This window comes from Macrobrachium nipponense, chromosome 39, assembly GCF_015104395.2.
Source record: "Macrobrachium nipponense isolate FS-2020 chromosome 39, ASM1510439v2, whole genome shotgun sequence".
NCBI classification, from domain to species: domain Eukaryota; kingdom Metazoa; phylum Arthropoda; class Malacostraca; order Decapoda; family Palaemonidae; genus Macrobrachium; species Macrobrachium nipponense.
In genome coordinates this window covers 58,407,825-58,421,842 of record NC_061099.1, presented here as the reverse complement: position 1 = coordinate 58,421,842, position 14,018 = coordinate 58,407,825, and the positions used below count along the sequence as shown (strand labels likewise).

General features: G+C 36.2%; 1 protein-coding gene across 5 annotated transcripts in view; it reads right to left on the bottom strand.

Moving 5' to 3' along the window:
* Window positions 1-5,748: 5,748 nt before the first annotated feature.
* The window catches only part of LOC135210364 (CD109 antigen-like), a 1,440,954-nt gene continuing 1,432,684 nt past the window's right edge, over window positions 5,749-14,018 (bottom strand). For all 5 annotated transcript variants that reach the window (XM_064243260.1, XM_064243264.1, XM_064243262.1 and 2 more), the window contains 3 exons: window positions 13,141-13,509; window positions 11,536-11,641; window positions 5,749-10,145 (listed from right to left, as the gene is read on the bottom strand). In XM_064243260.1, coding sequence (XP_064099330.1) covers window positions 9,949-10,145; window positions 11,536-11,641; window positions 13,141-13,509 — 672 coding nt within the window. In that variant the 3' untranslated portion in view covers window positions 5,749-9,948. The remainder of the gene's footprint in view (window positions 10,146-11,535; window positions 11,642-13,140; window positions 13,510-14,018) is intronic.

Genomic DNA, 14,018 nt, shown 5'->3' with positions numbered 1-14,018 from the left:
AGTTGGTGTAAAAAAAAAAAAAAAAAAAACGAAATCCAAGTTATGTGCGCGTTTAGCGTTGGTTACATGGTTAGGCCTATTTCAAGAATCAAGGAAAAATATTTTCCAGCTTGTTAGTTAACTATTTCATGGAATTTCTCGATTGTGCAAATTTTTGCATGCGGAATTGCGTTCAGGGTCGCACCAAACAAGTATTTTCGTAGGTTTCCACTTTTTTTTTTCTTTAGTGCATAAGTGAGACTATCCTTGTCCATACGATCCGGAGTGTGAATATGCTTGGCGAGCATTATTTTAATTCGAGTATCCCCTGTTATGCTCTCTCTCTCTCTCTCTCTCTCTCTCTCTCTCTCTCTCTCTCTCTCTCTCTCTCTCTCAGGACGTTATTTATCGAGCCTAGTGCTCGATTCCTAAAACAGACCTCTGGTTATTCCTGATAGATAAAAACGTCCTGAGAGAGAGAGAGAGAGAGAGAGAGAGGAGAGAGAGAGAGAGAGAGAGCATAACAGGGGATACTCGAATTAAAATAATGCTCGCCAAGCATATTCACACTCCGGATTGTATGGACAAGGATAGTCTCACTTATGCACTAAAGAAAAAAAAAAAGTGGAAACCTACGAAAATACTTGTTTGGTGCGACCCTGAACGCAATTCCGCATGCAAAAATTTGCACAATCGAGAAATTCCATGAAATTGTTAACTAACAAGCTGGAAAATATTTTTCCTTGATTCTTGAAATAGGCCTAACCATGTAACCAACGCTAAACGCGCACATAACTTGGATTTCGTTTTTTTTTTTTTTTACCACCAACTTGTCTTATTTATATTTCATTTAATCAGATGCTAAACTTCTCTGTGCTTTATCAAAATAAATCATAATAACTTTCGATATAATGCTATAAAAGTAGAAAGTTAATTTACAAATATTAGGCCAATGCTTATGCACACGGTTCCTGCTGCCACTCTATGGTGAACACTTCAATATCACACTTTGGAAGCCGCAGATGTTTCTTTGGGGAAATTCTTTTTTTTTTTTTATTAATAAACAATTACTGAACTAACAATGATCATTCACTGGGGAAATACTTTGTGCGCTTATACAGTTGATCACTGATACGTATTATCAGATAAATAGGATGACAATAATTGGAATAAAATATACTAACTGGCAACCCCATGAGTTTCTATAGAAGTACGATTAATTCTGAGATTTGTCGCTTCACTTCTGGAACTTACAGTACAATGTAAGCATTTCTTAAGGTTCTTTGAAACGTCCCTTCGGGCCCTAGCTGCGACTGCTTTCATTCCTTTTACTGTACCTCCTTTCATATTATCTTCCTTCCATCTTACTTTCCACCCTTTCCTCCAGTTACACCTTTTAAACTTTTTCACTGTCAATTTCCATTTGTTTTTCTCGTAATAGATGGTACTGCTGTGAATGAGAGGATTGCCTGGTAACAGCTGCCAGTCCGATAAAGGATTTGAAAAAGATGGATAGTATGTAAATGTAATGTATTATGTAAATTTAATTTATGGCATCATATAGAGCGTGATGATACACATAAAGCACATTTATGTGTATCACACATATATATAATTTACGTGAATCATACACATAAATGAGTATGCTATCATAGAAGAGAGAGAGAGAGAGAGAGAGAGAGAGAGAGAGAGAGAGAGAGACTGTTATTGCTGACAATATCTCGAAAGCGTGTTTCCTTGTAGGGGACCAGTCACGGTTACATGAAGAGACTAAAGTTGCTCTGCCCTGTTTGTTATGAAAAGGTCCCATTTACTAATAAGTGAAAACAGTGATATGTAAAGCCATCTGCTTATAAAATAGACTGAACCTGAGAGACGGGATGCTGTGACGGCTGAGCGGGTTGATAAAACTGCTGAAGTTCAGAGGATGCGAGATGAGTAGAACTTACAGTGATGAAGATGGCCGCTAGGAAAGCATATGCAGACACACTCAAGGAGGGGCACTTGTTACGGATAAAATACACACAGGCTTCAGGAAGGATCATCGAGGATAAAACTGAAGTTGTTCAATTCTTTAAATTTATTATAAAGATCAATGCCAGGTCTGTATCAAATAGTAAGTTCATTTTGTTGATACATTTTCAAGTCTTGACCATACTTTTAATTCTGTTTCTATCAGTGTCCATTCGTATTTTTCCCGTCCAATGAAATTTCTGACAGTGAACACAAATTCCTCATTCAAACAATATTGATAACATAATTTCAACTACATGACAAAACCCGTTTTCATTTATTGACTAAAATATGACATAAATTGTAAGCTCCAGGCACTAGATTTAACGTCAGATTTATCCGAAAAGTATTAAAAAGCGTGGCCCCGCTAAATGTCAAATTTTCGCGACAGTAAATCTCAAAAAGAGCGAAATCTCCCGGGATAAGCGCTAAAACGGCAATTCTGTAAAGGTGATAGTGGTCATTAGCTGCTGAAGCCCATTGCTGCCAGTTGCGCGCGCTATGAATTGACGTTTGTTGCCATCCTTTTTTCGTCTTCAGAAAGCTTATATTTATACAGTTTCACCCATGAATTAAAGTATACAAGGATGGAACACGACAAGTTATCGTATGCTGAATCAGTGACAAAATGCTGATCGCCACAAATAATGTTCTTTATTAACCTGCTGGTTTTAAATACTTGTAAAGCGTATATTTTAAGGCATATAAAAAAACTTCGAGTATACTTAAAACTACGGTTTTAAGTGAAATGTCAATTGACAGTTTTTGTATGAGAGAGCTATTGTCTACTTGATTAAAAAAAATTAATGGTATTTGATTTGTATAGCTTATATAGATAACATGAGATTTTTTTAGATGTTTATATTCAATTTTATTGTAAGGCCTTTATCGAAATTTAAAGTATATCAGGATACTCTTCTTGAAAGTTGTCCACTACGGAAGAGAAGAGTATTACACATCATGTATAAGAGAATTTCATTCTGCATGTACGGTACTATAGTATTTACCTAAGCTAGAAGTTCTTAGCCCTTTTAAGACAAGTACCCAACAGGTTTCTCAGTAATTACGAGAGCAACTCTATAACATTGACAACTGTATAGTGATTCATTGGGTAAGAACTATTTTATATCCCCCAAATTTCATCGTACTCGCACATTAGGTTTACAGATACAACTTGCACACCTTAGGTATGTAATTACTTATTTGGTTTAATTTTTTTAGACCAAACCCACTGAAATTTTCCGCTGATATAGCACTAAGTTTCATCCTATATAGTACAGTATATGCTCAGTGTTACAGGTGTTCTAGGCAGAATACCTGCAACACCTCCCTTATATATCTTGATTTTTCATATTTCATCGCTTGAACCGTTAAGAAAATCTCTAGTATAAATTTTCCTGATTTTTCATATTTCATCGCTTGAACCGTTAAGAAAATCTCTAGTGTAAATTTTCCTAAGTGTCGATGTTATTCGTTCATCATATTTCCTTCAAGTGGTAACTTCTATCGAGTATAACCATTAACCAGTTTCAAAAATCTTCGATACAAGTGTCCAGTGTGATAATGGTCTTTATTGTTTACACTCTCAAGGGTTATAAAAAAATACTTGGAAACACTCTCTTCCCAATATCCGCTATCGGTGCTCTATCAGTATCATAAGATGTTAACACCGATCTTAACTTTTTATTAGTGTCCTTCTGTGTTGAGCACCACCAACATAACTTCTGATAGATTTTTATTACGTTGAGATGTCTTGTAAAACTGATTATATATATCTCTTTCATACGCACAAGTCACATGTCAATAGTTTCTTCACAGACATTGCAGCATTCCCATGAATGTTAAGAAATTCACAGTTCCGTGAAAACAAATTGTTTTAAAAATATCCACAATTATATATAAAAATATATTATATGTAAAAATATAAAACAAAGACTTTCGAACACCTGAACGGTGTTCCTCATCAGTGTGATGTTAACGTTACACTGATGAGAACGTCGAAAGTCTTTGTTTTATATTTTTACATAGAAATATATTTTTATATATAATTGTGGATATTTTTTAAACATTCCCTTGAATATTCTAAGTTTTCCAGCAACTTTGTAAAATGATGGTGGCTATCTTGAACTGTCTGCTCAATGGTAAATTCACATGACCTCACCCATAATGTTTGCGCAAATAACATTTATATTTCATCTCCAGCCCCAGATATTAGGTAAATCACAAAAAACTGAGTTTATGACCTGAGCAACTTCTGAACCGTCCTGTAGCTTGTCAGCACCTAACCTTTAATCTTTAATTGAAATAAATTGGAAAATATGATGCCAGTTTGCGTCAGTATGAGAGTAATCATAGGGTTGATACTCAAGGAAATGGAGGTGAATAGTCTGCAAAATTCTTTATTTATTTATTTTTTTATTCTACTTCGGTAGTTTTGTTGCTATGAAGACCAAAGATGGTCAAAGGTGAAATGACCCACCTTTCCGGTGTCGTTTTCTTGTACTTTGAATTCGAAGCAAAATATTTCTTCAGTAAGCAATCTACGAGGGTATTGCAAGCTGGAGTCTCTACTGGAAACAAACCAACTGACACCAGCTATTGCCCCAATTTTCAAACCTACAGTTGTATGCTATTCACCTTCCATACTTCACGCTCTTTGGATTCACTGGCGAGTGTGTTGGAAAACTTCCTCCCATGTCTTATTGCATTATTTCTTATAGGCAGTAGCAGTGTTTTCTTTCCCCTAGAAACATATCCATGTTCTATAATTCAGTCTTTGACTGGGCGGATCTATTAACCTCGTCGTTGTTAAGGCAGTACCACTCCCGTGCCTTCCAATTTATTTAGTTTCAGTCAGTCTCTGTATTCACAATGGTATTATGCTGATCACCTCGTTGGTCTTTGCAAGCCTCGCATCCTTACCATTCCCAGTGTAAATTCAATCTCAGTTAAGTGATGGCCTCTTCTTCTGTCTTACTTGCTGCGTGTCAGCATATGGCTAGCTCAGTCAATGAAAGCCACATTACTAGTTATCCTGTCAAGGTCCTCTACGGGCTCTAATTTCCTTAGAGCTTGGCATCGTTATCTTGACGTACCGCAAGAATTCGACAACCTTATTTTACAAGCACCTGTTGATCGAGTTTTCTTCTTTGGGTCTATTCCATCATTCTTTGGATTAATATTAGCATCATTCAATATTTATTTTTAACCTTTACATTTGCCTTAGTCTCGTATGCTCTGTGAAACTGCTTTCTCTATTTCGTAATTTTCTCTAATTTTTATCAGAAGAGCCAATCCACCTCAATTCAGTCTGCTCGTCCAATGGCAAAACGCTGCGCACGTTTTGCATTTCTTCCTCGACCCTATGCTGATTCACCAGCGACAGATAAATTCTCAGACAGATGATGATATAAAACTTCCAACAGATTAAGGTGTTGATCAATCAAATGATATTGCCTTCTGCATGTCAAAATACAAAGCACAGATGAAACCAGCAGTTTCATAAAAATACGATGAAATCATATGTGCCTTTTACAAATAATGGGATAAAGCAAATTGAAGGTACTCTACTCACCAACTCTGAAGGCATATAACCGTGCATTTTTGTACTCTCATTACAAAATATCACTCTGATTCACAACAACCAGTGTGGCAAAGTCTCCTTTCCACAGTCCATGAACGTGCGCACTCACCTTTGGAAAAACAACCAGAATTAAACCAATTCTGTCAGGTCAGTGATCTGAATCAAACACGGAGTTAAAAGAACATTTTATTGTCAATATATTGTCCAAGGAGCTGACTAGTAAATACACAGAAATATGGAATCTTCACAACAGTGAATAACGTGGATAATTTTATTTGGATTTTGAATAACACTAAAAAAATACAAGTTTTTATTAAATAGGACAATGCTACAACTCTGTACTATAGTGTTAAATACACCAAACAATGTTAATCATGTTTTGCCACTACAATGCTAAATACAGTATATTTATTATGGTACGTAATTCACTTAACTGTATGAAACATATTGATTTATATAAGAAAGCGCATCAGCGTGAATTAAATTTCATTTATCTTGGTCATATTAAAATGACGGCGTTTATTTTTTTTTTGTTCGACTGCTTCAGTCGCTTTTATATTTCTTGCAAAATAAAAATAAACTGGATTGCAAAAATACTGACGGGTCTCTCCAACAAAAATATAAGACAAAGTCCCCACACGAATATTACAAGATTAGCGCTGCCCGAATGGAAGGCAAATTTTGAATTAATACCTGTATGACAGCACAGCCGAAACAGAATTAATCAAAAATGCCGGAAAAAATTCATAAGAACTTTACTGCGCTCACTGAGTTTTTCTAAAATGTATCTTTTCGTCCTTGAATTAAATTTGGCGGAGATCATTAACTAATATTTTGCATTATCGATGACTACAAACTTCAGCGCATTACTAAGCTTTTAGACTGAATATAACACGGACCACTTCAGCTTAAGTAAACGTGATTGAAAAAATGTACATTTTAGAGCAGTACTTAGCCAAATGCACTCTTTAAAAAATCACACTCATCCCTTCAGTATCTGATGCCTGTGTATTCATGGCTTGTACAAAGTGCACCCACACCAAAAAGGTTGAGGAACCACGTTTCTGTGTGTGAGAAGCAACTGACTAGAGTGGTGAAGATTCATTCACTCGGGACTCTCGGATCATATTATATATAATATATAAAAAAAAGGCATGAGGAAAGAAGCTTGTACTACAACAGTGCCTGTGATTGACAATTTCATGAAGATGAACAAAGGGACGTCGATTGGTTTCTTATACACCGTGAGTTGAACGTCATTATTCTGAGTCACTTCGTACCGACAGACCGTTGCTATGTAAAATAAATGGACTATTTGCTGTACATATACTACATAAGCTGCCCTAAGTAAATATGAGAGGTCTGTTTCATATTATATACAGTACTGTTCCTTAAAAAGTTCTACGTTTGGTTCAGTATTTACAAATCTCCTACGCAAGCATTCACACGATGGCTCAATTTTCTTTTATATACAAGTTCAAATCCGCAAATCTAATGCCTCAAATCAATGCAGACAGTTACTTTTAAGGGTGGGAACATGTTTTGCTACATGGAGGAAATTATCATTGAAGTTACAAAATAAATAACACAGAACTGCACTGAGAGAACTCCAGAAGGTAGAAGTTGAACGGGTTAAAGGAAAACCTAGTACTATGGAAGAGCCGTTAAAACGTCCTAAATCATTCACAAAAGAGTGAGGAAAGTCTTATATTACCGGATCAAAACTAGCATACGGTATCACAAGTCTTTCCTTGCAACACACTATTTTCAAATAAATATAATGTATAACACAAGTAGTATATAAATACAGCAATTATGCATAAACTGTCATATATTTGAAATTATACCCATTCATATTCATACAGTGTACATGTAGTATATACTGCACCGCATTTATAGGTCTGAGGCATCATATAGACCTGAGCACCTGATCACTCACACACAGTACTGATTCAGTTAGACCATCATTTCATTATGCACAAAATTAGGCATCAATATATCAATGAACTCACGAAGCAACAGGATACTGGACTTTGAAATTCTAAATACATTAAAAACACACAACTTGAGCTTTTCTACAGTATGCACACAATCAGATAAGATAATGTCATCATCTAGGAAACGCCCGTGCTCGCGCGCACACGCACACACACATACATACATTCATACATCATCATTATCAAACAAACACCATAATCTACGGAACATATGTCAATCACCCTTCTTTTAGCAACTACACAGTAGTCCACCTTCGAATGTTGGAGGCACTTTAAGGGGGACTTGAGCTGTTTACATCTGAAATGACCGGAAACTGCAATGTCTCTTTCATAAAGACACAATCAATGTGAATATGAAAAATCAGAGGTGATGATCCTCCTTCCCTGTTAATCACTTCGGTTTCAAAGAGCGACTGATCAAAGTGAAGGAACAACGATTTAATATCGATGTCAGCGAATCCGTTCGTCCGGCGTTAAAATGTCACATACATTGCAAATAAACTAACAGAGCTACTGACTTGACAACAAAAAAGAATGAAAATGACACACTCACTCAAACTACAAAGCCCATACTGCGTTGTGTAATGAACTTGATGAGAATGAGGCTTAAAGCTAACTGCACACAGTATACGGTCTGGAACTAAATATCATGTCAAATGAATAGCTACCAATTTCACTTACTTGGACAATATGTTATAAATATGACCACTCAGGAGGATAATGAATCATATATAAATGACAATCCAGTATTACGTATTTCATCATATGCTAAACACACTAAACTTCAAGCAGTACACATAAATATTCCAGACACTACGGCATTTCCTCGTCATATGATTTTCCATTTGGGAAGGTTCTACTTCGACATATTAATCTTCCTGTTATAGGAAGCATCATCCAGTCACCTCAAGACGTTTCCAGGCTGTGTCAAGAAATGCAGTCAAGGTAGGGAAGTCAAAGATCCAAGAGGGAAAGCTCTTGCAGAATTGCTGTAAACTTTCCTCTCCCAGTACAGAAACATTTCTGTTGTATTGCCTTGAAGAAGTACAAACCATGTGTACAGTGTCAGAACCCTAAACATTATGACATTCCTTCACGGAAGCCAATGAGCATGAAAGCTGACAGCCTGTTCTAAATCCATCATCCTCAAAACGAAAGCCTTGTGCAAGTGAAAGCTGTTAATAAAAAAAGGATGGTTCGTCTTGTGTCCTTCCGTGAAATCTCCCCCAACCCCACCAATCTTTCTCCAAAAAAGTTGACATCAGGGCCCGACCTAAAGAATGCTGAGCTGACTAACTTCAGGACACGATGGATGCCAGCATCAACATGACATAACACATCTGAATAACTTTATTACTTATAATTACGTTGTTTTCTAATCACATTCACTGTTAGTAATGATTATCAGGAGATTAATTACCTGCTCGTGAATGTGGTGATTATCGATCTAATTTTGGCCTTCTTTCTTCAACCAATTGGTACCTGTTCAATACACTCTTAGTTATTTCTAGAGGTGAAACTTCATGTTGAACTCCTTCGAGCCTCGTTTCCAGATTGTCTCTAAAGAATGCCATAAACGTTGCACATTTCCAAAATAAATAGTCAATATTTACATAAACGACCTCCCACATATATGGCCACAGTTATAATAATAGATATCGTTTTATTTAAAAAATCCATGATCCATATGTTGTCTCATCAAGAATTTTGCATACAAAAACCCCACACAATTTGTGACTCAAAAAGTAATTTTAGCAATGCCATATTGCCTCCTTAAGGATATCCTTAGCAAGATTACATCGCATACATGACCATCTTGATATCCCAGACGCTCTTAAGCAATTTTCGCATCAGTGCAAAATACTCACTACATTTGTAAACCACAATGCTTTAATTGCAAATCCTTATTTTCTTTCATTAAACTTAAGAACTGACTAACACCTATTACTCTGGCAAGAACGTGTTATTTAGTCCACTCTTATGAGGTTTTCCTATTAAAAATATAAATGTAAATGAAATTTCAGTCTTATGAAGATGAAGTACAAAGCGCTTTCGAAAACGGTACGTCAACATTACAAAGATAAAATACAAAGTTACAAAATCTTACATCTGCAGTAAAACAATTTTCCCACATTGTTTTACGCTCTCTAAGAAAACAGCATTTATGTTACATCAACATCATCATCATCATCATCATCTTCATCTTCATCTTCACCTCCATCATCAACATCATCACTTATCTTAAAAAATGGCAACATCTGCAATTTGTGGTAACTGAAAGTGACAACTCTTCATCAGAGTCTTGGTGATTTTAAGATACGACACGGCACCATTTAGCATTTTAGTTCCAAGCTTTGACTAGAGAATCACAGAGCCTCAGCTGCCAAATAGATAGAACAGGAGGCAGAGCAGCAAAGAGACGAAGGTCGACAATCTGCTTCCTGGCAGCAGCGCCGGCGCCTCGCTGCTGTAGAAAGAGAGGATCGGACAGTTGGGACACTGGTACGAGCCGCACACTTGACAAATATCCAGAGACACTGAAGACATGTCCAGCAGCTCTATTTCATATAATTCTGTAAGAATAAAGAATTGCGTTAAGTGTTTATCTTTTACCTTTATTACCATAACTCAATCATCTTGAGCTTAATGCCTTTGCTTTCATAGCCCCTTTAAACTATCCTTACTCTAAGTTAATAGCAATATTCAATGTGGTGAAACACGTCTGAACTAGACATTCAAACTAAGACTTTAACCTCTATGATGATAAGTGAATAAAATGATGAATTATACGGAAAGAAAATGATGAAGTCTGATACAAAATTACAGAAGCCACTCAAACCGTGTTAGGATTGTATCTTCGTAATTTATAATTCTCCTCAAGGTAACAAGTCACATTAAAATAGAAAGTTTTCAGTGGCACAATAAAGGGTGATGGCGCACATGATTCCCCGGCTTACTGTGATTCACTTTTCCTTTCCCCATTCTTTAATTAAGAACCGAATCTCAAACCCTCCTCGTTCCAGGACATGACTCTACTGCGATGCACACAAAGTTTCCTCTTCATACTTGACTTTATTCTTAAGGAGAAGCCTTCTTGTGTCTGGAAGCCTCCTCTAAAGGAGCCAATTAATAATCTTGTAAAACACAGTTGGTGTTTACGCAGCTTATTGTCACTCAAGTAATAAAAATCATCTTGTACTTCAAAACGATAACAGAAACATTCCCATTCATGTAACCCCGGTGTGCTAAGCGAGACTAGTATCATCTTTATGACGTTCATCATCACACTTCATAAAGTGCATTTACAACGTTGAAAAACAAGATTAAAATTGGGAAAATAGAGCGAAGGAATTATATCAAATATGTAGGATATAACGAACACTGAATGAATGAATATGGAAAAAATTAAAATAATGTGCATGAGCAGAGGTGCATCCTATCTGAAAAAAAAAAAAAAAAAAAAAAACGGCGGCCACCAACACCCACAAAAAAAATGGGATCCCAAAAAAAAGAAGCCAAAAAAATCTGCTACGGATACTTGAAATGTTACAGAAAATCATGAAAGACAGCAAACACATTTTCTATATCAAAGACAAGCAACTTTTGGTAATGCCAAACAAAACGATATACAATGTCTCTTAAAAATCGGTTTGTTATTTCAACGTTGAAAGGCTGTATCACAGAGATAAAATTCAAGCTTTCACTCCATTTCCTTGATGAAAACAAAATTTTAAACTGAATTTCCATTGCCACAAAAGAAAGGATCATTGAAGAAGTATTCTAAACATGAATGGAGAGCAGTAGTATAAGCAACAGGCCAAAATAATAACATACAGATAGGGATGAAAACTTCACTACAGAATTATGGCTACGCTTTAGAAACTCACTTTGGAATTTGGAAATGGCAAATGACAACCCCCCTCCCCCACAACACCCAACACACAAATTTATTAAGGTACATACCGGGTGAGTAATATTCGTACACTTTGACAGGAAGCACTTTCGTCAGGTTGGCTGCTGGGAACCATCGTTCCACGGAGAATTCGATGCAGGTTTCCGTCGAAGGGAGCTGCGGTGGAACAACGGCACAGGAAATTACCTCTCTGGTCAGTGGGCACGTTACTCAATGATCACTTATAACATATCTTATTTCATCATAAAAACAAGTTTTTGCCATGTGAGAACAGACAAAATAAATAAATAAATACACACACACACACACCAAAGTCTGACGCGTTCATCTTCTCACTGTTAAATCAAGGCTGGTACAGCATCACACTTCATATGGCACCCTCCCACACGAACCTCAGTACCAATATGTCAAATACAAACCATTCCAGCTCTGCTTCTGCTTCCACTCAGACATTTCCTGAATATATGAAGGTCCTTCCATTCTAATGCTTCCCACACTCAACCTACGGCGATGGAGGAGGGCCCTCCACGGGAGCAGCGGTCGCCCCATTTTAATATCAGGTACATTTGTAAAAATGGTTTTATTTATTTATACACTAATTACTAGTTTGTATAGATAAGAATTATATGTATATATATATATATATATATATATTTTTATAATAGAGTAAAGTATGTATAAATTACAAATATACCTGTATTGTTACAAATGGGGTATAATTGTCTCTGTAGTTATAGTGGTGTTCATTATCTTTCTTACCGTCTTCAATTTAGGTGTTGTCATTGGTCTCGGCATCAGACTTTTTTTTCACTTTTTCATTACCCCCATATTATCATTCTCATTCAAATAATTTAATTTTACTCTTACATTACATTCCCGTCATCATTATCAAAGATATTTAGAGCCTAGACAATCGGAGCGGCCGCAGGAACATCTTATCTAGGAAGGAATCCTGGCTTCAAAATAATACTTTCGCCTTTTCCTGGATGCAATATACTTACTCATATTATCCCTCCTCAAACCAACTACTTTGAACATGGCTGACAAAATCTTGATCCTTATTTTACAGGATTTGACTGGGAGAGGTTTTACTCTGGATATTCATCCCTCGGGTACATAACATATGCCCAGAGCCACTTTAGCATGATGCAATATATAAAAAGACTCAACTAAAATTCAATAATTTTTTAAAATTTCATTAATTTCATCAATAATGCAATTATGCTTTCTTCTTCTGCATTTTTGAGTCACAATTGCTTTCATTTAAAATATGGTCAAAGAGATTTTTCTAGCAGGCAGCTCCGTTCACCTCAGCTTACAAACACCCACATATATACGCATACGCATACACACACACACACACGTATATATATATATATATATATATATATATATATATATATGTATATATATATGTGTGTGTATGTATGTATGTATCTATGCATGTATATATATATATATACACACAAATATGTACAAATATATATATATATATACATAGATACATAGATACATACATACACACACACATTATATATATATATATATATATATATATATATATATATATATATAATTATGCATACATACATACATATATGAATAATTTACGTTAGAAGCTCTAACCACTAGCTCTACAAATATGTGAGACCCACCTTTTCAAAGTAAAATTTCAATTTCCGCTCCTGGAAATCTGCTCTTCGTAGATGTGGAATCTCCTTTGAGTCGACGTAACGCTTCAGGGCTTCCGAAGAGGCGCCGTAGCCGGTGGGGACAGTTATTTCCAGAACAGAAACGCCGGAGCTGTCGCTGGTCTCCTTGAAGAGCCAGCGGGCGCAGGAAACGAAGGTCAAGGCCGAACCGTTATGCCCATGCCAAGTGGCTCGGGTCTTCAGCTGGAAAGCTGGTGTAGGGGCAGAGACCAAGAGGCTCGGCTCGGCTACGTGATACTTCGAGGTCAGCTGAAGAACGGCTGCTCCTCGGCCTTTGCCCTGCACTCGCACGCTGTCCCACCACTGGTTCACCTGTGGGACCAGAGGCCGGGAGTTAACACTGGATACATCAGAGGGATGTGAATGGCATTAACCTTAAGATCTAATGTCTGAAGTATCGATAATTATTGTTGCATATATTGTATTGCAAAATTATTGGCAAGTGAAATACTGTACTTAAATTTTCGTGTTTTTCTTGCACAATGAGTGCATAAGCATTACTGCCCTAGATGGAAAGTATACTTGAGGATCCATTTATATCCTGCTAGTTTGTGCATGCAGCATACATGATATATCAAAATTAAATACATTTACCTATAAAACTTCAAGGAAATGTAAAACGATAACTGCTATGTTGTTTATTTACTTTAATCAACAAACAATAATTATTTTCCGTTGTAAGCAAAGGTGTAATTGTAAGTAAGATTGCCTCTAAAGGAAAGTACAACCAATCTCACGGATATAATGACAAACCATAACTTCATTGAGATATATGAAATAAAAATATCTGAAAATGAATTGTTATTATAGTGTAAATGACC